The 26,374-nt window shown below is 37.2% G+C and overlaps 1 protein-coding gene across 6 annotated transcripts in view; it reads left to right on the top strand.

The window, feature by feature from the left end:
* The window catches only part of fcho2 (FCH and mu domain containing endocytic adaptor 2), a 159,867-nt gene extending 134,858 nt beyond the window's left edge, over positions 1-25,009 (top strand). For all 6 annotated transcript variants that reach the window (XM_052019149.1, XM_052019148.1, XM_052019147.1 and 3 more), the window contains 6 exons: positions 6,190-6,345; positions 8,860-8,992; positions 11,157-11,356; positions 14,733-14,797; positions 17,355-17,519; positions 18,366-25,009. In XM_052019149.1, the coding sequence (XP_051875109.1) occupies positions 6,190-6,345; positions 8,860-8,992; positions 11,157-11,356; positions 14,733-14,797; positions 17,355-17,519; positions 18,366-18,388 (742 nt within the window). In that variant the 3' untranslated portion in view covers positions 18,389-25,009. The remainder of the gene's footprint in view (positions 1-6,189; positions 6,346-8,859; positions 8,993-11,156; positions 11,357-14,732; positions 14,798-17,354; positions 17,520-18,365) is intronic.
* Positions 25,010-26,374: the final 1,365 nt, after the last annotated feature.

The following is a 26,374-nucleotide window of genomic DNA, read 5'->3' as shown; positions in this document are numbered from 1 at the left end:
AGCATTGTCAGAAGGGATGGGGACAAAATTCTTTGTGCAAAGTGAAAATAAACAATTGAAAAATCAGCTGATGCTGGAAGTATGAAATAAAATCAGAGAATACTTGAAACAGCAGGTCAGGCAGCATCTGTGACAAGAGCAGCAGAGTTAATATTTCAGATTGAAGAACCTTTATGAAAGATGTTATTAAACTGGAAAGTGTGCAGAAAAGATTTACAAGTATGTTGCCAGGACTTGAGGGACTGAGTTATAGGGAGAGGTTGGACAGGCTAGGACTTTATACCTTGGAGCACAGGAGACAGAGGTGATCTTATGGAGGTGTATAAAATCATGAGGGGCATAGATAGGGTGAATGCACTCAATCTTTTTCCCAGGGTAGAGGAATCAATAACTAGAGGGCATAGGTTTAAGGTGAGTGGGGAAAGATTTAATAGGAACTTGAGAGGCAATGTTTTTATACACGAAGTGTGTGTTTGTGGAGTGAACTGCCAGAGAAAGTGGTTGAGGTAGGTACAATAACAACTTTTAAAAGACAGTTGGACAAGTACATGGATAGGAAAGGTTTAGAAGGTTATGGGCCAAACGCTGGCTGGGATGGGGAATCTTGGTCAGCATGGACTAGTTGGACTGAAGGGCCTGTTTCCATGCTGTATAACTCTATGACTCTGACTCAATATCACATTGTTCATCTGTTTACCTGTTGGCTAACTTGTCTGCACAGTTAATTTTGTCTAAATCCTTCCCTATCTTTCTGAACTTTGGGTCTTGCCAGTCCTGCACTCTTATCTTTGTCTCTTTGTTCTTTTCCATTCTTAGACTGAATGTACCTATTCTGTGATCACCATTCTTGAATTGTTCTCCTTCTTGCACATCAATTTATTTACCCACATAATTTCCAAGAACTAAAATCAAGTAATGCAGCAATCTTTGTTGAATTAAATTAATGAAGCAAATTTAAAAAATGTTTCTACTTTGATGCCTTTATAACTTGCTCAAGATAGTTAAAATCACTGTTGTTTCATTAGACTTTTAAATGTCTGCAAATCCCTACTGTTTAGCAGTATATATATTTTTAAATTTTTTTTATTTACAGCGTGGTAACAGGCCCTTCCGGCCCAACGAGCCAGCGCCGCCCATTTTAAACCCAAATTAACCTACCCGTACGTCTTTGCAATGTGGGAGGAAACCGGAGCACCCGGAGGAAACCCACACAGACATGGGAGAACATACAAACTCCTTACAGACAGTGACGGGAATCGAACCCTGATCGCTGGTGCTGTAATAGCGTCGCGCTAACTGCTACGCTACAGTTGCACACTTAAAATTGTACTACTCTTTTAATCGCCTAACCTGGATTATCCAGTTAGATTAATTTTTAACACAAATCTAAGGCTATTTTTTTTTGAGTGCTTTGAGATTAGAATCCATTACTAACAATGTTTGGTTGGGTTAAGGAGGCCAAAGATTTACTGGAATTTTTACTACAGAGCACCATCTAGTAATCTAATATTGCGTGTTTGAATCCAGTTCAGTTGGCATTCTCTGTTGTGAGTAGCAATACAGCATTGTATTTAGTTTCATCTGCTGAATGGTACTGAAAGGCTTCTTACAAAATCATAGCAAATTTACAACATAGTCCATAAACTACAATAGGCTCAGACCTTTCTTTCAAGTCATCAACATAGATTATAAGTAGTTGAAGCCCTAGCAGTGATTTCTGGGGCACCCCACTAGTTACTGATTACCAATCTGAAAATGGCCCATTTATTCTGACTCTCTGTTTTCTGTAAGTTAGTCACTCCCCTACACCTGCAAACTTCTTTCTCATCCCCTCTATACTGAACAAATCATTAAAATATACAACAAAAAAGGGCCAAGTACTGAGTTTTGTAGAACCTAATATTAACAGCCTTCTAGCCACAAAAGATATGCCAATTGTCACCTTTTCTTCCTGCCACTGAGGCAATTTTGGATCCAATTTCCTACTCTCCCTTGGGTTGCATGCATCTTCACTTATTGACCAGCCTGCATATATACAATCGGCGTATGAATCTAGATACAGTGCTGTATTTCTACTCAACAACAGAGAACCCCAGTTTGAACCTGGGAGATATTATCAAAATCCTTGCTTAAAAATCATGTAGACTACATATGCACTGTCATCATCAACCCTCCTGTTTTCCTCAAGAAAATTCTATCAGGATTAGGCAGATATGAACTTTGTTTAACAAATTCATGCTGACTGTCCTTGAATAATCTTTGCATTTTTAAGTGGGGCCATATATATTGTCCCTCAGAACTGATTCCTATAAATTTGTCTGCCACTGAAATTAAACTAACTAGCCTAGGTTTCTCTCTTCTATTTTAAACAATATTACATCATTAGCAGTCCTCCAATCCTCCCCACCAAGGATACTTGCAAAATGGTGGTCAGAGCTGCAACAATTTCTCTCTTCACTTTTAACAGCCTGGAATGTCTTTCAAGGGTGCTAAACACCTTAGTTCCAACTCTGACTGTTTATCCACTTTAATATTACACACACTTCCTCCTTAACCACAACATTTGCATTGCTTCCCTCCTTCATAAACACAAGTACTGTATCCAAATCCTCCACCCCCACACATTGGTTTCCCTTTTGGATCCTATTGGTCTTTATCTTTCAATATCCTCTTGTTCTTAATGAACTTGTTCTTGGATTATATTTAATTTTACCTGCCACTGTTTTGTCACTTCTAAGCTTAATAGGCCATACACTAATTTGGTACTTTTATTTCCTCTTTTATCTTTGTTCCTTTCCATAAATATGTAATAATCTAACTTAATTATGATCACTTCCATAAATCTGCTCTCCCACAGATACCCGCTACACCAGCCTGGCCTCATTTCCTAAAACTAATTCCAAATTTACAACACCCACCCCTCCATACCATGTGCAGTCTTAGAAAGGTGCCCTGATTGCAATTTAGGAATTCTGTGCCCCACACACTTTTATACTGACTCTATCCCAGCTATGATTTGGGTAATTAAGATGTTTCATTATGTTTTGCATTTGTCATAAATTTGCATTTTGATCACCCACAGATTACCTAGAGATCTATTGTAAATTTCCAAGAGTGTGATTGCCCCTTGAGGGGGGTTGTTCTTCTGTGGATTGCATTACGTAATTGTATTGAAACAAGACTCCATAAGACCACAGAATGAGTTAGATTTTATTTGACCATGAATTTCAGCTCTGATGTTTCTACAAAGGGAGCCTGTTTCCATCTTTGTAAATTTATTCATTCTTTTGTTATCGTCAGACTTGACTACTTAAGTGCTTTTCTCCCACCTTCCACCCCAGTCCTTCCCCTCTCTCCATCCCAACTCACTTTAACTTGAGCTCCTACATTTTGCTCCTTAAGTAGAAAACATCCATCACCCTGAGCTTGCTGACCTATTTCACTTCCAGTCCAACAATGCCTAAGATTTAAGATCTCATCTAATTCAAATCTCTGTGACCTCCTTCAAGCCTGCATTCTTCAGACAACCCCTCATTCTTCCAACGTACTCTTGTACATCCAGCACTCACTCCATTCCACCACTGACTATAAGATTATTTCCATAAAACTCACTGCTACACAAACCACCCCTTTCCTTAAGAACCTTATTAAACATTAATTATTTTTTGTTTGGTTATGATTCTGCAAAGCTGTTTGGGACGACTGCCAGCATTAAAATTGTTATACAAATGCAATTTGTTGTTGTATAACTTATCAGTAAAATGAATGGAAATCATTTCAACTCCATGGGATTCTCCAGTTAATTATTGGCTGGATAAGCCATGTAATAATATCAGTAACACATTTTCAAAAAGAGGGTGGGTTTTTTTTAATGTAATTGTACAAATCTATTTCTTATCCAAGCAATCTGATCTCCAGGATTTTTAAGTGCAAATAGCTAAGATAGAGTTATCACACTACTGAGGGTATTCTATGGGATAAAAATAACAAGAGCAGCAGGAAAAAAAAGGAAAACTATATAATGTGCAAGAACTGTAAATGTTAGGAATTTCAGTTAGCCCAAAATTGTTTGAATCAGTATTAGAGTAAAAGACAAAGAAGAGAGTGGCTTCCTAATGTGTGTTCAGGAAAACATCCTTGTTCAGTATGTTTCCAACCCAACAAAATGTTTTTTTTTGGATCTGATTCTTGAGAATGAAATGGACTAAGTGTCAATGAAAGAACACTTGGAAAACCATATTCATTGAATCATAGGATTTAAATTAATAACGGAGAATGATAAAGACAAAGTACAACTTTTTCATGGATGAGGGTTAACTACAATGAGATGAGAAAAGACCTGGCCAGGTTAAAGTGGAGTCAAATATTGATGTAAAACTATAGCTCGCTAGAGGAGTTGTTTTATGTTTAGGCTGGATACATTCCCACAAGTAAAAGATAAGCCAGTGCTCTCCGAATATCAAAGGAGTTAGCAAAGATGTAGAAAGGAGAAAATGCATATGTCACATGAATAACTCCAGTGAGAACCAGACTGAATATAATTACCAAACAGGGGAAGTGAGAAGAAAGTAAAATGAGCAAAAAGCGAGTATGGGAAGAGAATAGTTGGTAACATAGAAGAGAATCTGAAAGTTTTCTGTAGACATGTTAATAGCAAATAGATAGTAAGGGGATGGGTGGGGCCAATTCAGGATAAAATTGGTGATCTATGCATAGATGCAGAAGGCATTGCTGGAGTAATAAGTGAACAATTTGTTTGGTCAATGAAGAGGATACTGCCAAAATCTCAGTAGAATAGATGGTAGTAGGGATAATGGATGAGGAGAAATTTGACCAAGAGAAAGGTACAAGAAAGACTGGCTATCCTTGCAGTAAACGAGTCACCAAATCTGAATGGGATGCATTCTAGATTGCTGAGGCTACATTCACTTTGGATGTAGGTGGAAGTTTTAGAAGGGCTTCCCAAACTCTTTAATCATCTGTAGACAGAGTGGTGATCCCAAAGGACTGGAAATTGACAAATGTAGCAATCTTGTTCAAAAAAGATACCAGGAAACTACAGGGCAGTCAGTTGTTGAAGCATTAAAAATAATAAGGAAAAATGTTAAAAGTACTTTTTAAAGTTTGATTTGATTAAGGAGAACCAGCAGGGACTTGCTAAATGCGAATCGTGTTTTACTAATCTGTATGAACTTTTTTGATGAGGTGGAAGGAAGGTTATCAAAGGAAATGCAATGCATGTTATCTCTGTATATTTTCAGAAGGTAAGGTCCTACATAAAAGTCTGGTTGGAAAATTGAGACCCATGGAAATAAAAACTAGGAAATTATCTTAAATGCAGAAAACAAATTAATGGTAAATGTTTTTTTTATTTACAGTGGAGGATGGTTGACAGTGGTATCTACCACTGTTTTTATTTGATATATGATTGGTGATTAGTGTGTTGTGTAAAATAAAATTTAGAAGTGTGCTAAGCAGTGAGGAGGATAGTAATAGGCTGCAAATATGAAGTGTTACACTTGGCAGAAAAAACATGGAGAAACAAAAATAGATTTAAATGGCACAGTTTTAAAGAGTGTACATGACAATAGAATCTGGACATACATGGCAGGTGTGTTAAGAGAGCAGTTGGAAAACATTTATAAATAAAGGCATGTGGTACAAAAGCAGGGAAGTTGTGTAAAATACTAATCGGGTCACAGTTGGAATATCACATTCAATTCTGGTCACAATACTTCAGGAAGTGGGTGAAGGTCCCAGATAGGATGCAGAAAACACTTACTAGAATGGATGGAGAAACTGGGATTATTCTCCGTGGAGCACAGAAGGTTGAGAGGAAATTTGATGGAGGCGAACAAGATCATGAATTATTTAGATAGGGTAAATGGGGGAAGCTGTTCCCAGTAGTGGAAGATTGAAGGATTAGGGGGCACCGATTTAAAATTTTGGATGGGGGATATGAAGGAGATGTGAGTATTTTTATTTTTACTTTGTGTATAATAATGATCTGGAATTAACTGCCTGTCAGTGTGGTATGAATGAATGAATATGCATTGTGCCAGTGAGGTTATCATGAAAACCTAAATTAATTTAAAAAAAGAATGATTGCTTTTTGTTTAATATAAATCATAGGTTTAACTTTGATAACTGTAAAATCTGTTGCTGTTTATTTTTTTGCATTTTCTCTAGATGCATTGTCAAAATCACTGGTGATATGACCATGTCCTTTCCGAGTGGAATAATTAAAGTCTTTACCAGCAATCCATCACCTGCCGTGCTTAGCTTCAGAATACGGAACACCAGCAAATTTGAGCAAATCCTTCCAAATACACAGCTTGTGTATAGGTAATCTCTTCATAATTGTGTTACCTATTAACAAAATTTAATCCAAAAACCGGCATTTATTTTAATCTGATGAGTAATTGGATTATATGTATTTTGCTGTGGATAAGAATTAGAACACATGAAATTATGTGCCAGCCTTGCTGAATTGGCAGACTCTCACCTGAATTAGAAGATTATAGATTCAAACTCTGCTGCAGGACTCAAGTGCACAAACTGGGTTTTATTGTGAGATTAGTGCCTTTTTTGAATGTAATTGCCATTCAACTAAAGTGTTAAACCAAGGCCTGCATCAGGTAGGTATAAGAAACAATATGACATTGTTCAAAGAAGAGCTGACAGGAGTTCCTTCCATATGTTAGTAATTTTAACTTCCAGTCCCCATTGTTCATGTGAGATGAGCAAAGTTAATATTGATCCTTTATGTTTTGGTATTGGTTATTTAATAGTTTATTTCATAGCTTTTCTCTTTACAAATTATTTTTGGAAATTTTGTAGTTCTGATGAAGGGTTTTTTAGCCTAAAACAACAACTGTTTATTCTACCTCCTACAGTTTTTCCATTTTAGTTACTCATACGTGTACTGTGGTATTGTAAATTATCTGAGGATCTTAAATTGAATCATGAGCCAAGCTGGGTTTTCTTCTGTCCACCTTTTGTTAAAATTGAACTTTAAGTTACAAGATGTCATCTATTGTTACCCTGTATGTATTATCATTGTTGCTCATAATACAACAATATGAGTCTAGAATATATCTTGGGATTGAGTTATACTGGTGTGCTTAGTTCACCTTTTCCATTTCAGGTTTTCATTTCTGCTGCACCTTTTCAGTATTTCCTGTAATAATTTCATCCTTTCTCTCTGATGTAACTCCTCATATGGGTAAAAGCATATATGCCTGGTATTTTGCACTCTGGACATTTTGCACTACCTGGTAGTGTTCCTACTCTTCCGTCTGCTACTCATCATTTGCCAGCAGAAATCAGTGTAGGATTTGATTTTCCCACAGTGCACAAAACTGCTCTATATCCCCATAAGATTTTTTTACTTTCTACAAGGTAAGTGAATTTTCTATTTGTTGTTTCCCACCATACTTAGAGGCAGTGAGTTCCAGCTCATCATCACACCTTGTATCTTTTACCCTTCATTTTAAATCTGTATTCCCCAATCCTTAACCCATTTACTAATATGAACAATTTATCTGTATTTACCCTACTTAAATCAGTCATGATCTTGTACATCTTTCTGTCAAATTTCTTTTCAACCTTCATTGCTCCAAAGAAAACAATTCCAACTTCTCCAAACTAGCCAAACCCTTCAACCCTGTAACAAGTAAATCGCCAATGCACATGCTCTAAGACCTTCACTTCTTGGAAGCATGATTATTAGAATGGGACTCAATATTCCATTTATGGCCTAATCAATCAGTGCTTTATAAAGAAGAAACATAAATCTAAGTAGCGTAGGATCTCATCTATTTTACTAACCACTCTTCAAAGATTTATGCGCATCTACAACCAAATTCAGCTGTTCCTGCAATCTTCTAGAACTGTGCCACTAAACCAATATTGTACCTCCTCATTCTGCCTGACAAAATGAATCACTTCACACTTCTCTGCCTTTAACACATCTCCAAGTTAGATAGTCTCAACAAATTGAGATTTTCAAGTCATTTATATCTAATTAAAAAATTGTCCTAGAACTTACTCCAAGAAAGCATTGCTATCGTTATCCAGTCTGAGAAATAAACCATTTACTGTGGTTCTCAACTATCTATCCTTCAGCTAATTTTTATTCACGTTGCCATTGACTCCTTTATTCCACGGACCTCGCTTTTGCTAAACAGCCTTTTATGTGGGACTTTGTCAAATGCTTTCAGAAGATCCAGAGATAACATTCACTTCCCCTCATCATCCTGCAGTATTATCTCCTCAAAATTTCAGTCAGATCAGTCAAACATGCTTTGTCTTTAACAGATCAGTCCTTGTTTTTCTTTCTTAGCTCGTACTTCTCCAGTCACTGGGGTTTTTTTATCCACCTTTTGTTAAAATTGAGTTTTAAATTATAACATGTCACCTATTGTTACTCTATATGTATTATCATTGTGCTCATAATACAACAGTATGACTCTAAAATATCATCTTGGAATCGAGTTACACTTCTGTTTAGTCCACTATTTCCAGGTCAGGTTTTCATTCCTGCTGCATCTTATTCAGTATTTCCCATAATAATTTCTTCCTTGATACAGACTGATGCAAAGGCTAATTGATTGTTCAATCTGTGCTCTCTGCCTCTGTACATACTTTTTTGATCCCTGATCAGCCCTACCCATCTTGTTCCTATCCACATACCTGTAGGAGGTTTTTGTTCCTTTTTATGTTAAACTGTCATTCCTGCTCCCCTTGTCTTTCTTATTTACCTTTTCACCATCTTGGTTTACTCCATTTAGTCTAGATATTATCACTTGTAGTGATGAGGTTCATCTGAAATGCCTTAATATTTTTTTTCTCTCTCAGTGATCCATCGCAGAATGATTCGAACACAAAGGATTTTTGGATGAACATGCAAACACTCACTGCCTACCTCAAGAAACTTGCTGAACAGAATCCATCTTCTTCGTACTATAATGTGGATATCCTGAAATATCAGGTATAACAGATTGGAGTATGCCTGGGACTTCATTTTTATTTGGAGGGTGTCTGTTTCACTGAAGTGTTTTGCCTGTCACTGAGCCAGCACCTCCTGGATGCCCACTTGCCACCCCACCGGGAGGTGGGATTTCTTGGGCTTTATGCTGGTGGGTAGTCCCTGCCATTCATTGATTCAGCTTCACTGAGGTTTTTTTGGCACAACTGGACAGCTGAATGGCAAGATATCACATCTGAGTGTGACCCCAGGCTTATTGAAGATTCAAAGGTTAGATGAGGTGTGGGCAGGGGGACATTGTGAAGTAAAAATAAATAATTCTGTAAATATTCAGCATCTGTGGAGAGAAAGACAGTTAACATTGCTGATCTTTCACCAGAAGTTGGACAAGTTAGAGTTAAAACAAGTTTAAAGTTGCAGAGAAAGAGGGAGGCAAAAGAAAAACACTAAAGGTTTCAGATTGGATGCAGAATAGGAGAGATTGAATGACATTTGGTGGTGGTGCTGGCTGAAAGCAAGCGGTAAAGACTAGTGAATAACAAATAGTATATCTGGAGGGTGCCGTGGGGAAGAGATACAATTGTTCTGCAGTTAACTCACAAGTATCCGTAAAGATGAACATGCTAGGCAAAAAAAAGGGTTTCCATGGTGTCAGGGAAGTGTGTGACACAGTTGAGTTACATAAGCAATGCAGAACAAGCCCTGTCCATGAATCTCCTGAGAAAAACTTCAACAGATAGCCAAGCTGCAATTTCCATCCAAAGTACTTTCAATGTCCCTGAAATTACTGAGTTGTCATATAAAACAAAATCTGGTCCACTAATGTCCTTCAGGCCAGCCTTACCCATCTCGGTGTTCTCATTCATTTACAGCAGGTTTATCAGAGTTACTACTTTAACCACATAAATCCCAAGCTCTCCTCGACATGATGTCTTACAATCCCTTCTCTTCACCATCCCCTGCCCATATGACCTTCCCCCAGCCCCACATTACATACTAGTGGTGAATTTGTACTGATGGCTACTGGTTTCTAGCTAGCAGCCATTGACTTTAAAAATTGTCTAAACCTACATAGCATTCTTCTTATTTGCATGGAGCCTCTGTCCACCACAAGATTTTTCCACAAGAACCTGTGAAAATGAGATCTTTAGTGGAGAGAACTCAGATCACATTGCCCTTGGGTAGAGGTGTAGGGGAGTGGGCACCTGTTGTTGGCATTTCCCAGGACAGAATATTCTTAGCAGTACAGCACTGGACTGAGCACCTGCAGGCAAGTGAAATATTTACCCAAATCCTAGTCTCCAATCCCTTCCCCTACATGAAAGCTGGTGGAATTCCGGGCTGATGACAACGCTCCCTTCTAATTGCCAACAGCCAGTCTCCTTTCCAGAGACGTCCCTGATCTCACACTTCTACACCTTTCATGCCTGCACCACGCCCCTCCTCCCCTCCCCCAAATGCCAGACATACCTGCAGGAAGTGGCAAGTTCCCAACCAATCACCACCCCCATAGCTGCTGCCTCAACTGAGTTTAGGAGAGGAGGACCAGCTATCATATTTGATGAAATCTACTAAGTCCAGTATGTCACTGTGCATTAGTTGCAAAGTGTTGTCATCTTTCTTATTATAACACAGGAGGTGGCCATGTAGCACTTCATGTCCATGCTGACTCTAGTATAGAGCAATCCCATCAGTCCTATTACCTCCTGCCTTTATGCCCCTGCAGTTATTCTTTTTCACATACCCATCAACTCCCTTTTTTGATTTTTTTTTGCCAATTGTCTACACTAAGGGACAATGTACAGTAGCAATTAACCTAGCACCTCCTTTCAGATGCAGTAAATTTTTAGGTATATCAGTTGCCTCAAAAACATCTTGACTCATTTAATAGTTTTAGGAACTGTAGATGTATTAGTTTGAGGCATAACTTGATCAGTAGGGAAATGTTGATTTGTTTGTTAGCCAAATAAATATTAAGAAAAGCACTAAACTTCATTAATACATGAAAAATGCAGCCTGCATGTAAGATTGTAGCTCATTTTAGATGTTATTTGCTTAAGTAGTTCTCTGTTCATCACTTCTACAAACTAGTTGATCTAAGTGTTAAATATTTATTCCAGTGAAACTATGAATGCACTGATGTTTCTTTCTACCATCTCTAACCCAGGTAGCCTCAAATGGTATTCAGTCAACACCATTAAACCTAACTACCTACTGGAAATGCAGTCTTACCACTACAGACATTCGAGTAGACTACAAATATAACCCGGAAGCTATGGTAGCTCCCTCCGTGTTGTCAAATGTACAGATTTTGATGCCAGTTGATGGTGGAGTTACCTGCATGCAGTCACTGCCTACCGCCATCTGGTAATTTAAAAAATCAAATATTTTATCTTGATCTCAAGAGAATTGTGCTGTCAAAAAGAAAGAACATTTTGATGATTGATACTGTAATAAAAGAGTATATTAGAATTGAAATAAGTCTATGAAAAGTTGACCCAGAAACACTCCAATGTTTAAATAAAAGTGCTGGAAATATCATTTTTTCCCATGTGCATCAAATATTTTTCTCTGCTTTTCCACAGCCACACCTACCCAAAGCCCAGTCTGCCAAGATCTCTATATTTGCAACTTCCCATTCATTCTTTTCGTCTTTGGTACACCAGAGATATATAAGCACAGAAAGCCATAGGTGAAACAATGAACAAATTTTGTTTGAATTGTAACTAGCCCTGCTGATTCCTTGGCAGCTAAGATAGGTCTTTCAGACTACCATAATAGAGATTTTCTTGCTTTTTTTTCCTTCAGATTTCTACAGAATATTTTGTTTCATTTTCTTCCCACCACCCAATCCTATTGCTAATTAAGAATTCAGATAACAGAATTATGCTAGCAAGTAAAATGTTAAGAATTGAATTACCTTCTTCAATTATTTTCTTCTTTTGTCTAGCAAGGAAGATACCTGCCACCCTATCTTCACCTCACCTTAGAAGCCTGTAATTTTGTTTTAAGAACTTTGTATGCAACCTTGGAGAGTGGATAATTTTTTTGTATAGAACTCCTTTTTCAAGTCTGATACCATTCTAGCAACTATCCTCTGTACTCTTTCTGAACCCATGACTTGGATCCAAAAATGTGTTGCCTTGCATTGACCACAGTTAGATCCGAACCAGAGTTTATAAAGTTTTAGCATATATTTTTAAATTACATTCTATTTAAACTCAACAAGTCAAGCAGTCTGTGCTCACATGTAGCAATACCTAGACAACATTCAGGCATGGGCTGATAAGTGCCAAGTAACATTTGTGCCCTAAAAGTACACATCCTTGATACCCCCACCATCAAAACCCTCAGGATCATCACTGACCAGAAACTCAAAGGAACCAACCACACAATTCTATTGTATAATTGGATATCCCACAGAGTACGACTACCTTTTGACATCCCTAAAACCTTTCCATTATCTAAAAGACAGACACAAGGCAGGAGTATGATGAGAAACTCTTCATTGGCTCGGTGCTTGACACCATCCAGAACAAAGCAGGCTACTTGATTAGTGTCCCTTCCTCCAGCCTAAACATTCATTTCCTTCCATCACCAGCACACCATGATATAGTGTGTAACCATCTAAAAATATACTGCAGTTACTCACCTAGGCTTCTTCAACAGTGAGAAACAGTTTCCAGTGACAGAGGAAGATGTCCAATTTACTTTGATTCTGGTGATTTGGTAAATAGACTAATCCAATGTTGAAAAAGAGTTCCATTGTTAAATTTAAGCACATAAGAAATAGGAGTAGCCAACTGGCACGTTGAGCCTGCTCCGCCATTCATAGCCTCAGTCGCCTAGTGAATAAGGCGTTGGTCTCCTAAGTCAGGGATTGTGGGTTCATGTCCCATCTGGGGTGAGGAAGTCCTTTCAGATCAGCAATGATCTTATTGAATAGTGAAGCAGGCTCAATGGGTCAGGTGGCCTACTCCCGCTCCTATTTCTTACGTTCTTGTTCATTAAGATCACGGTTAATCTGGCCGTGGACTCAGCTCCACCTACCTGCCTTTTCCCCATAACCCCTACTGTGCAAATATCTATCTAACTGTGTCTTATATATACTTAATGAGGTAGCCTCTACTGCTTCCCTGGGCAGAGAACTCCACCGATTCACTACTCTCTGGGAAAAGCAGTTCCTTCTGATCTCTATCTCAAATCTACTCCCCAAATCTTGAGGTGATGTCCTCTAGTTCTAGTCTCACCTACCAGTGGAAACAACTCTCCTCCCTCAATCTTATCTATCCCTTTCATAATTTTGTATGTTTCTATAAGATCCCTTCTCATTCTTCTGAATTCCAGTGGGTATAGTCCCAGGCAACTCAATCTCTCCTCATAGGCTAACGCCCTCATCTTGGGAATCAACTTGGTGAACCTCCTCTGTGCAAAAATCCCAAACTCGTGACTCTATCATCAAGAAGGACAAAGACAATAGCTACATAGGAACACCACCGCCTGCAGCTTCCTCTCCATGTCACACACCAACCTGACTTGGAAATATATCAATGAAGCTTTATTATCGCTGGGTTAAAACCCTGGAACACCCTCCCCAACAGCAGTGTGGGAGTACCTTCAAAAGGAGCACTGCAGTAGTTGAGAAGGGCATTTGAGGATGAGCAATAAATGATGGCTCTACCAATAATGCCCAGGTCCCAGAAAATGAATAAATAAAATAAATGATTTCAAAATATAGTTAATTGATTGTTAAGCACCTTGGAACAAAATCAAGAATGACAATTTACAGATGCAAGTTTTTCTTTCTTTCTTCCTGCCAGTGATTTGTTATTTTTCAACCTGCCACACATAAATCATAGAAAATTTACAATATAGAAGAAAGCAACTTGGCCTATCATGTCTGTGTCCACCAAAACACAGCTCTCCAATCTAATACCATCTTCCAGCATCATGTCCATGGCTCCACAGGTCACTGATCTTTAGGTACACATCCAAATTCTGTTGAAAGGTGATCTGGGGTATCTGGCTCTACCACTCTTTCAGGCAGTGAATTCCAGACCCCTATCCCCCTAAAAGGCAAGAAAAAATTCCCCACCTTCCCACTTATCTTTCTGTAAATCTATTCCCCTGGTTTTTGACCCCTTTGCCAAGGGAAATTAGTTCCTTCCTATTTACCCTATTGAGGCCCCTCATTATTTTATACACCCCAATTAAATCTTCCCTCAGCCTTCTCGGTTCCATAGAAAACAATCCTAGCTTATCCAATCTTTCCTCACAACTATAATTTTCTAGTCCTAAATTGCCTCTACACCCACCTTGTAAACGTCACTAATTGAATCACTTGTTTCTCAGACACTTTTGCTGCTGGCTAAAATAGGATAGTAAGAGTCCAAAATACTTTTTAATGAAGGGACACTTCACTTTCTTCATTTTAGCTCAGATGTTTTTTTCTAAACTTGTCACTGGATGCAGTTTCTAAACAATGCTTAGAAATTATTTTGGGACTTCTCCATCCACCCTGAATGCCAACTCACCTGTCATGTTGCTGCGTGGTAGGAATCCTATCAGAAATCAGCTGTACAAAAAGAAAGGCTTGATCCAGGGTCTTGGCATGTGGAACAATAGGAAAAAAGACTGTTATCTTCAGGATGTTACATAGTATTAGCAATTGATTTAAGTTGGAATATGTGTATACTGTAAATATTACAATATTCTTACATTGCCCTTGTTAATTTTGATTCAGGAATCCAGAACAGAAGAAGGCCTTATGGAAATTGCCTGAAATTTCAGAGAAGTCTGAGAATGGAGGTATGTAAAATTTATGACTCACCTGCTTCCATGGTCCAACAAGAAAGACTTCATTTATTCTCAATAGTGGCCCTGAGCAAACTCAGTTTGCCCTCAGTTGTTGCAATTAAGAAAAATGGAAAAAGTTATACTTGAATCAAAGTAATCTATGTATTACCCATCAGTCCCTGCCACATTATTCATACCACCATCACCAATGACTCCATTGCCTATCTTGACCATGAACTCAGGTAAGATATGTGCTTTTATTGACTCAAAGTCAAACATTCCATTTTATTTCAATAACAAATTCACCTCATTCCTCAACAAATACTTCTTATTTGTGACAGAAACTGTCAGTATAGCTGTTTGAATCCAGATTGAATGGTCTAATAATTCAGTTGTATGTGCTACAAGATTGAATTTTAGTGGATACAGAATTGCTCAGCCCAACCAATGTGTTCTGGTATGTATAGTGGCTGATGAGAATTTCAGTTGCCGTGTACCATGTCTCTAATTGATACATACCTGAAGCATATAGAAGGCATCAAAGTCTCCAGTGTAAAATAGATTCAATTACCACATTCCACTGGGAATTTCTGAACAGAGCTTGATCAGTCAAATGAAGTCTTCAAACTTTTGCTAATTCTGAGAGTAGGTCCTCGGGGAATCACTTCTGGCATTCATCTCCCTGGCTGTCATCTCCAATTGCCATTTCTTTCTAATCTTTTGTGATTTCCTGGTCTTTGGAATGTGCAGGTACTCCCTCTGGTTTGAAAGTGGCATGAAGAGTAGCAGAGCAATTTGAGAAAATGGTTCAAAAGCACATGGGAAGCTGGGCTTTATAATTGATAGCATAGTGTATAAATGCAAGGAAGTCATGAAGAAACTTCGTTATTTATTGGTTTGGCTGAACCTAGAATATTTTGTCCAAATCTGGACACCATGCTTTAGTAAAAATGTGACTACTTCAGAAAATGAAGCATTCCATGCCTGCATGGAACGTAAGACATGGGCTGATAAATGGCAAGTAACACTGTAACCACAAAGGTGCCAGGTGATGATCATCTCTAACAAGAGAGTCAAGTCACCTACTCTTGACTTTCAATGACATTACAGTGTGGAAGTCTCTTACCATGAATATAGTGGGTGGGGGAGAGGGAGGGTAGATTAATCCTTCAGGAACTCTGGACCAGAGAGCTGTCGGTATAGATTAATCCTTGACCAGGAACTCAACTGGACCAGCAACTACAAGAGCTGGTCAGAAGCTGGTTATTCTGCAGCAAGTGCCTTCCTACTGACATCTCAAAGCCTTTGTACTATCTACACAAGTCCAGGACAAAGCAGCTCACTTGACTGCATCCCATCAATCACCATAAACATTCATTCCCTCTACTAGCGGCACACCATAGTGTGTACTATCTTGTACTATCTACAAAATTCACTGCAGTTATTTACTCAGCAGGCTACTCCATAGCAACTCTACCACCAAGGACAAAGACAGCAAGTGCATGAGAACACCACCATCTGAAGGTTCCCCTCAAAGTCACACACCATTATGATTTTGATATACATCACCATTCTTTCAGCATGTCAGGGTCTCAACCCTGATACTCTGAACACAACAGCAATGTGGAAATAACTTTCCTGAAAGCTTGCAGCAGTTCAAGGCAGCAGCGCATCATCAACTTCTCAAGCACAATTAGGTATGGACATGAATGGCCTTATGAGCAATATCCAAATCCCAAAAAGTGATTCTTTCTTAGAGAAGATGTTGAAGAGATTTCTGGAATGATTTCAGACTTGAGTGACTTTAGACTGGATTAGCTGGGGTTGCCTTTTATGGAACAGAAGAACTGAGAGGGGATCTGATAGATTCACAGAATGCTTGCAGGACTGAAGAGACCAGTTCATCCAAAGAATCAATACCAGCTCCATGCAAAAGTAATCCACTTTGTCCCACTCCCTGACCTCGTACCTTTGGCCTGAAAATTCTTTTCTTTCCAATTCTTATCCAACTCCTTTTTGAACACTACAATTAAATCTGTATCCACTACTACCCTTGCAGGTGCATTCCAGATGCTAATCACTCACTGTGTAAAAAATATTTTCTTCATGTCACTTTTGGTTCTCTTGCCAGTCATCTCCATTGCACAGTGCCAACTAACATGAATTCCTTTTGTTGCCAGCCTGTGTTGTAATACCACTGCTGAAGGAGTAAATATCTTACAATATTCATAGTATTAATTTGAATGTTTGGATAAAGCTCTAAAGCTTGACATATCATACAGCTGATATTCAAAGCACATTAATTTTTCTTGCTAGTGTACTTAGAGAGATTTCTGCAAAATTTAAATGGTAAAAATGAATACTAGCTAATGGTAGACCACTACAATAATGTTGGAATAATCTTCATAGTGTAAAATCATAAAACATCTAATTACCATTCATTGATTTACTGCCTTGCTGGAAAATAAAACTTTTAGACAGTATTTTGTATTCAGGAAGAACAATTTTTTTAAAAGATAAATAATAACTGTTTGCATTGCTGCAAATTCAACAACAGCTCTTCTTACAGGTTCTGGATCCCTCCGAGCCAAATTTGAGGTATCTGAAGGTCCTACAAAACCATCGACACTTGCAGTCCAGTTTCTTAGTGAAGGCTCCACACTATCAGGAGCAGATGTGGAGCTTGTCGGCACTGGTTATAGACTTTCCTTGATAAAAAAGAGATTTGCCACAGGTAACAGTTTTAGAATTTAGAGTTATAGATAACATAGCACGGAAACAGGCCCTTTGGCCCAACTCATCCGTCCTGGCCCAGGTGCCCACCTTAGCCAGTCCCATTTGCCCCATATCCCTCTAAACCTTTCTTATCCATGTACTTATCCAAATGTCTTTTAAGCATTGTTATTTCTACATTTGTATAATTATAGAAATTACTTTCAAGTGTTTTGTATGCTCTGTTATTTAAATCATATTTGTTAGAAGGGAACTTCACCAAATTTAATCTTCTTGGGGATTATGAAGAACTTAAAATGATGAAGAAGGCATTTCATCAACATCTGTTGGCAATGGCCTAAAGGCTCTCAAATGCATTTCCTGTCTGTAAACAAAATGTGTTCATTTTATTGATGAGGCAACATTGCAGCACCCTAGGTTTAGTTTTTTTTTATTATTTTAGACATTGTAGTGTTTGGCCCTTGCATCAGTATTCAAAGCAATGAACGAAACTTCTCATCCAATTTCCAGAATTTCATGGCTGCCTTAGCCAAACTGATGACCATAACGCAGCAATGGACTCCGATTTTAATGGAACAATTTTTTTTTAAGTAACAGTTCTTCCTAATTTTTTCCCCAAATGAATCTGGTTTCATTTGGGATCTTACAGTTTCAGTATTGTCATTTGGTCCATGATAATTATAAACCAGTTTACCATCTGACAGCAGTGCCACCTATGGTGCTGCAATGTGTAACCTTCAATATTTCATTGCTATGGAGTTGTTATTTCAAGTCTAAAGCTGTCTTGCATATAGAACAATTGGAAGATCTTTCAAGAATCTGATTGTTTCCTTTGTCTCTTTAACAGGTCGATACATGGCAGACTGCTGACAGTTCCATCTTTAAATTTTGCCTCACTGAAGACACGGTATTTGTTTTGATGGTACATTTATACTTGCCTTCAGTCACAAACAGCAAGGCATGCAGGAGTTAGTGATGGACAAAGAATATTTTCAAGGATATGAAAATTTCTAAATCAAAATTCTGCCTTTTGCCTTTTTTGTAATTGTTTTGAGGAAATTCTTACTACACAATTTAAAATGCACTTTCTTTTAGAAACAAACATCATTTTGGGGAGAATAAGTTGTATTTTATTATGTTAAATTAGCACTGATGTGATTTTCAACACTGTTTAATTTTTTTGAAACCTGCAATATTCAGGAAATATTAAATAAATGTTTTTGAAGACATGATTTTATTTAGACTTTAATGAAGTCAAACCGATGATCAGTAGATATGCTGAAAATGTAAAAATGTATAATGTATATCGAACAGTTATAAATATATACAATGAAAGCGCCAGCATTAACCATTTGCCTTCACTGTGCTTTCTGTACTACCCCATAAGCAGATACTATTTTAAGAATTACAAAGTTGTGCTAATTGTAAAATTAGCTTATGCAAAAGAATCTGTTTAAAAATCAATGGCAAATATATAAGTTGTAGTAATTTGTACTTGTGAACATGAACTGGTTTACAACCTTTCTGATTCTATGTTGTTTCTTGTGCTATACAAACAAATACTTTCTAAGGACAATATTGGTCAGTGTAAATGGAGGTTACTTCATTATTGTAAATCAACATTGGTAAGTAATTTCACAAGTGCTTTTGGAATACTACTTCACACAAGGGAAAACCTTGGAACTATTGTTGTATAGGCACACTGCTCCTGGAAGCCTTGCAATTCTTTCTGGAACACTGCTGCAGACCATTTAGTTATCCATGAATAATCTGCTCTTTCATTACAAAGTAATGAATACCACTGAGCAAGTTAAATGCAGTTACTTTTGTTTACAGTGTAATTAATGATCATATTCCTGTACAATGGAATTATCACTAATCACTGTAAAATTAAAATTATCTACCATTAATTGGGATAAGTGACATCACTTTTGTTCATTTGGTGCATTATCTTGCTGTGAACTTCAAGATGTTCATAAACATGCAATAAAACAACTGTATACAGGGCAGAATGAATGGACATAGTCTGGCATTTGATAATTTAGGTACCAATCTACAATTTGACATGGTAGATATTTTTGGAAGCAGCATTTTTATATCTTGGGTGTGGTATTCTGGTTTTTGTTAAACTGGGAGTGCCTGGAATTTATCTGTCTTTTTCAAATGTACTTGTATTATTTCAGAATTTAAATAAATGGCGTCTAGAGTTTCACCAAGTTACCTGGTCAAGCAAAGCTGGAAGTGTTTTTGTATCTTATAGAATTTCAGGTCAGATTATTTTGCTTTATATGGATAAAAACCTTTTAACTACCCCATTGCCAGAAGCTACAATTCACATGCTAATGCTGGCTTAGATCTATTTTATCAAGGCTAGCTTTAAAAAAATATGTGCCTGTTTGTTTTTCTTAATGAAAATTTATTATCTAAACTAAACATTTTTATGTATGAACACTGCAAATATTTGTATATAATTATACTAAAAATCCTTAAATTCTTTTGTATTTGGATTTAGAAGGGAAAATGGATATAATGCACCTGCATTCTTTGATAAATAATCTTTTGAATATGTTATTCCTTTTGCTAGGCAATTTGCAATAAACTGCAGCCATTGTAATTGGAAACACTTGTTAAATATTTTATAAGATGCTCATGTTTTTAGTCTGATAATACATCCACCGTTGAACAAGTGACTTGCTTTAATGCTTTATGTTAGCATAAAATGCATTGTCACAATGAGCATGGTCAATTTCAAAACACAATGTGAAGTTAGCAAAATATATCAAAGATATTTAGTTTAAGACCTGCAAGTCGAGGTTAATTGTCTTTAATCTAGAATATGAACTTTACAGTACCTAAAAGTCATTGGTATCATTATTTGTCTTTTTTAAAGTAGTAATGCTGCCTAAAAGGTTATAGATGGTCATTTATAATTATTTTCCACAAAAGTACAGAGCTTGTGTCAGATAACTTCTATTTCTTTATAGAGCTTTCTATTTCATTTTAATGATTCCTACCAGTGGCAGAGGTGCACTTGCTAAATTTTAATGTTATTTGGCAGGAATATATTTGCAATAATTTTTTATGCCTTCTTGTTAGAAAAAATGTACAAAGCTTTTATGGAACAACCTTTTTATAATGTTAGCACCATTGCTTGTGTAAACTCTGCATGAAATCCTAAGAATAAGAGATTAACAGTGATATGGTTAACTGTCACATTAATTTGAACTAACCATGTTCATCTAACAATATAGAGTGCAAAGGGGAAAAGGCTAACACTTTGTAATTTAACAGTCCTGACATCATACATTTGGAAAATTACTGATCAGTTATCAAGTACCACAACAAAAAGTCAGCTACTGTAAGTGTTACACTACACAGCTCCATGGTTGTAACTCTTCTAACAATTTATTGACAAATATACCGCCTGGTAGTCTCAAACATATAGTCTAGAAACATTTCAGTTCCAATTCTTGCACAATGCTTTGTTAATCAATCAAAGGAAGGACAGCATCTTGAGGTAATGCAATTGGATCTATGGATTAGCAACAAACAAACCAACTGCAATCCAGAAATGTACATGTGATTTTTGGATGAGCAAAATCTGTGGCCCCTTTTATTTGAAAAGCTCGCTAGCTCTGTCCAGGATCATATCTTTATGACTACTTGAATTAGGTGCCAGAAAATTGCACTCCAGCACAAATTCCTGCCTTTAGCAGAGAAGGCGGAAAATCATAAGGAAATTCAAGCGGAAACACACAGCTTGAATATTAAGAATTCAGGACAATAATTAGATGACCTGTTAAATCCCACAACCACAAAAACATACATATCAAACAATGGCCAAGTTTTTTTTTAGGTGAAATATCTTGCATTTTACCCAAGAATTGTGAGTTTTAGAAAATGGATTAGACTATGCCAGAAATGCTATATGTTAATGTATTAATGTCCAAATCACCCAATAATTTAGCAGGTTACGCAAGTCTCCAGAACTTGCTGGTTGGTATAGTTAGCACAGATAGCATCTCCCTATTTGCTTCCCATAATTCCTAAGAATTTACTGGAGTTGAAATTAATTGACCATGGAATACACCCAAGGAGTTAAGTTTTATTACTAATGGGTGAAAGTATTTTTAACCAGTTAACTGTTGATGACTGTCAATCAATCACTTCGGTCCAAAATGGAAAAAGTGAAATTATGACTTTACAACCCATGTTTTATGGGTGCAGCAAAATGTTCTACCTTACTACTCAAGCCTTGAGCTGCCCTATTTCAGCAGGTTCAAGTCCTTTTAGTTCATAAACTCAAGTATTCTCTCCAAGGAAATGGAACGTTTCCAAACTAGATTAATGATGAGTGTTTCCATTGAAATACACATACTAATACCATATATTCCTGAGAAAGATGTGTGTGTGCAATTATAAATGTATAATTTTTTAAGAACACATATGCTTTCCAGTAACTCAGAGGATAAATATATCTTTTAATATGAAAATAAAGCAAGTAAGAAAGACTTGCATCTATTTAGTCATAGAAAATGCCAGAAATGTTTAGCAGGTCAGGCAGCATCAGTGGAGTGAGAATCAGAAGTCAATGTTTCAGGTCAATAATCAATCATCTGAATGGGTGACTCTGTTTCTTTCTTCATAGATGCTGCTAGACCTTCTCAGTAATTACAGTATTTTCTCTCTCTGTTTCCATTATCGGCAGTATTTTGTTGCATTTATGTAATGTTTTTTAAATGTCAGGGGAGGGCACCACAAAGCATTTTTCAGACCAGACAAGCAATTTTGAGGATTGTCATTTCGATAATGTAGGTGACCAATTTGTGCAGGATATAGACTCACAGACACAAATTTTATATTAAAAAAAATTAATCTATTTCAGGAAATGAAAATCAAAACACTGCAGATGCTGGAAATAGAATAGAAAATGTTGGAAACAGTCAACTGTCAGATAACATTTGTGGAAAGAGAAACAGAATTAACATTTTGGGTTGAAGACCCTTTGTTAAACTTGCTGTTTCCTGCATTATCTGTTTTTATTTATAATCTACTCCAGTGATTTTGGTTGAAGATGTATATTAGTAACAACACTTCTTAGGTGTCCAGTACTGTTCTTTGAAATGATGTCATCAGATTTTTTTATGACCTCCTGAGAAGATAGATGGGACTTGCCCATTATAATCCATCTTTTGCAAGGCAATGCTCCCCTCAGTCTTGGCTAAGATTTTGTTCTCATATCTCTAGAATGGAACTAGAAGCTACAATCTTCTAACTCAGTGGCAATCTTCTCAGCCACAGCTGGTTTGATTCATGTTCTCTGTTGGAGGTAATTCCAGCTGAAGTAGTATTTGGTCATTACAGCTGACTTTATGGAACAGCTAGACAGGGAGAAAAGATGCCAAGTGAAACTCTCAAAATTCGTGCTTCTAACTGATGCTTTTCAACATGGAATGTTAATGTGTTGATGATGAATGAGGACAATTCTGGTCTTACCAAAGGGGATATTTTGCCGACACCCACTGTATCTGTCTCAACTAATTGGCAAAGAATAATAGTCTGAAGGTCTGTCACTGTTGAGGGACTCAAGTCAAAGTCTGTTTTGCTTGTAGGCAAGTTTGAGTTGTTTGATTTATTAAAATGTAACAAAATCTAACTGAAATTCTCCAACAAAGGGGGTTTTGGAAGCTCTGTCACTCAGTGCTTTCAGGACAAAAATCAATATATTTGTAAATGTTAAGGGAATTGGGGCAATATGGGGTTGGTGCAGGAAAGTGATACTGAGGTAAAAGATCAGCCATGGTCTATTTAAATGGCAGAGTGAGCACAGGAGTCTGAATGGCTTCCTTCTGCTCCTATTTCTTATATGGTCTTTCCTGTAAGATTAGAGCAGGAATGGGTAATGCTAGAAAAAATAGGTTTGTGCTGAATGATGAACATTTAATGAACGTAGGCCATTTACTAAATATCCTTTCTGATATACAGATCAGTTATTGTATTCTCATAGCAGATATTTGAATCTTGTGTAATCATGAATATTTATTTGAAATTTGTTCAGACTAATATTTGCCCCATTCCCTTCAATAGCAATATTGATAAAGGGCTATCGCAGAAATAAACAGTGTGCCATTTAGAAACACGAGCAAGAATAACATTTAAATGATTACATGTACATTGAGATATATATTTGGGAACTAGTTACTTGCTGTCATACACTTATATGAGCAAATGCTGTAATAATAGATAAATGGTTGTTTCATCCAGTATTACTATGAAATAAAACATGGGGTAGAATTTATTTTCATGGAGGAAAACCTTTTTGAACTCACCCTAAGTAATTTTAATCTAAGACACAAATGCAAAATATGATCAGGTCTTTTGTGCCTAGTACGCAGAGTTTCTAGCCAGCTTCTTGCTCTGTATGATACTTATACACACAGAGCTATTGGGATTGCACGTGATGTCAAATGGTTCACTGAGCATGTTTTATGTCACTTTTGCAAAATTTGCAAATCTGAGGAAAACATGGCAGGAGTGGTTCATTCACAAGGTGTTAATTGATAAGCAGAAGCCAGCTTCAATTCAAGTTCCAAGCTTCAGCTAGTCTGACCAGGGAGTTTGAGGCATTTATCTTGTGCCCAGTATGCTCTCAAAGAACATTTTGTGTTTGCTCACAAACCATCCCGCCAACCCCTCATTGCTCTGTGATCACATGACCACCACACCCCAAATCACCACTGCTTGGTTGTCCAAGCTCAGCCCCTGTTATCCCACACCCCCAGATTTGACCCTTCCCAACCATGATTCTCAGATTACCTGATTTGCTTCATAGTAAATAGCAGGTGAGAAATGTGCCAGCATGAGCCTTACGCACAAAGGAGCATTGCTGCTAGTGAGGTGGGCTGTGCAGCACTGATTTAACATGACCATTGGGCCAGTCTCTATTATTCTTTCTGTTATGCTATATAAATTAAAGTTAAAACTAGCTGTGATGGCAATTGATAAAAACATTTAAAGGTAATCTGAACTTTCAAGACTCTTGCTAATGATGTGTAAACTTTTATAATTGGGATTCTTGTCTATTCTACAGTTGAATATATGCTGTTTTATTAAAATATCTATACAGATCAATTATATGAATATAAACCATCCATAACTAATAAGTTGAATGAATGTACTCTTAAGTGGAATGTGAGCATGAGATCAGTAATACTATTTCAAAGCTATTAAGGAAATAAAGCTACATCAAATGTATCAGGGACCTGTAATCTGTTAAATTTTTTATATTTAGCAAGCTGGTTCTTGCTTCCTTACATGGTGATAGCCTTTTTTTAAGCTCCCTTGTGCTCATCTGAACAAGTTTGTGAACCTAAGAAATCAGTTTTAATAAAAAAAACAAATTACTTCTGATTTTCATAATGCAAATTCTATGAATGTATCTTGTTACTTGTCTTTGAAATCTTCTAATAAATGCATAATATATACATTCCATTTGAGTACTGTATTAAATTTATGTATTAATGTTTAGTTTTTCGATGAAACCTGGTAACTTCACTTAATCATTGTATTTGTGCAAATTCATGCTCAATTGTAATATCAATTTTGTTTCAGGTTTTCACATATCTCTCACTTTCACATGGCCTATCACAAATTTTTTCCTATTCTCAACTTCCGCATATCCATTTTTGACGCTGTCAACCAATATCTATTGCTACTATTCTCTCTTTTTTCCCCCACGTAATCTCTCTTGTTTTTCACTTGCATGTAGTTCCTTCCCTGCCTCTATCAACTTAAAATCAACGTCTTCCAAATCTGAGACACAGTCACCCACAGGAAATGTCACTCTTGCCACAGATTCTGCCTGACATTGGGTGTTTGAGCACTTCATATAACCACTTTGTTTTTCCTTTCCTCTAGCACATGCTGTGCACACTTCTGATTGTTAACACTTTGAAAAATTGCTAGTATATTGGAACATTTCTTTACCAGCTAACCAGGAACTAATTAAATTTTCAACTTTGATACATTGAAAACTCATACTATTAGCTAGCTTGTATCTATATTTACTCTTGTTATCTCTCATTTACGATTGACTTTACTAGGCTGCATGTGAAACTTTCACACAAACTACTGCATTTTGAATCACCTTAACCAAAGCTGGATTTAGTTTCCTACAGTTCAAGTAATAATATTACAATCAGCAGCAAGCCACCCACATTGGCAGCCAACATACTGGAAAAAAAAATCATACCAGTGTGAATTTCCTGAGGCAAACTTGCTTCAATGTGCTAGCCCCAACATCTGGCTGATCCATGTTCTGCCCTAAATCGTGTCATAGAACAGTACAGCTCAGGAATAGGCCCTTCAGCCCATGATCTCTGTGCCGATCATGATCCATATCCCTCCATTCCCTGCCTGCTCATGTGTCTGTCTGAATGCCTCTTAAACACCACTATCATGTCTGCTTCCACCACCATTCCTGGCAGCACACTTCAGACACCTATACATCCCTGTGTAAAACAAAAACTTACCTCATACTTCTCCTTTAAGCTTCCCCCCCCCCCCCCCTCACCTTAGAGGTATGTCCTTCAATATTTGACATTTCTACCCTAGAAAAAAAGATTTTGACTATCTACCCTAACTATGCCTATCATAATTTTATAAACCTCTTTCAGGTCTCCTCCCCTCAGCTTCCAGGGAAAACAATCCAAGTTTGTCTGACCTCTCTTTATAGCTAGTACTCTCTAATCCAGACAGCATCCTGGTGAACTTCTTCTGCACCCTCTCCATAACCTCCACATCCTTCCTGTAATGGGGTGACCAGAATTGCACACAATACTCCAAATACAGCCTAAT

This window comes from Pristis pectinata, chromosome 7, assembly GCF_009764475.1.
Source record: "Pristis pectinata isolate sPriPec2 chromosome 7, sPriPec2.1.pri, whole genome shotgun sequence".
NCBI lineage: Eukaryota > Metazoa > Chordata > Chondrichthyes > Rhinopristiformes > Pristidae > Pristis > Pristis pectinata.
The sequence above is the reverse complement of the archived record's forward strand: the minus strand, read 5'-3'. Positions and strand labels throughout refer to the sequence as shown.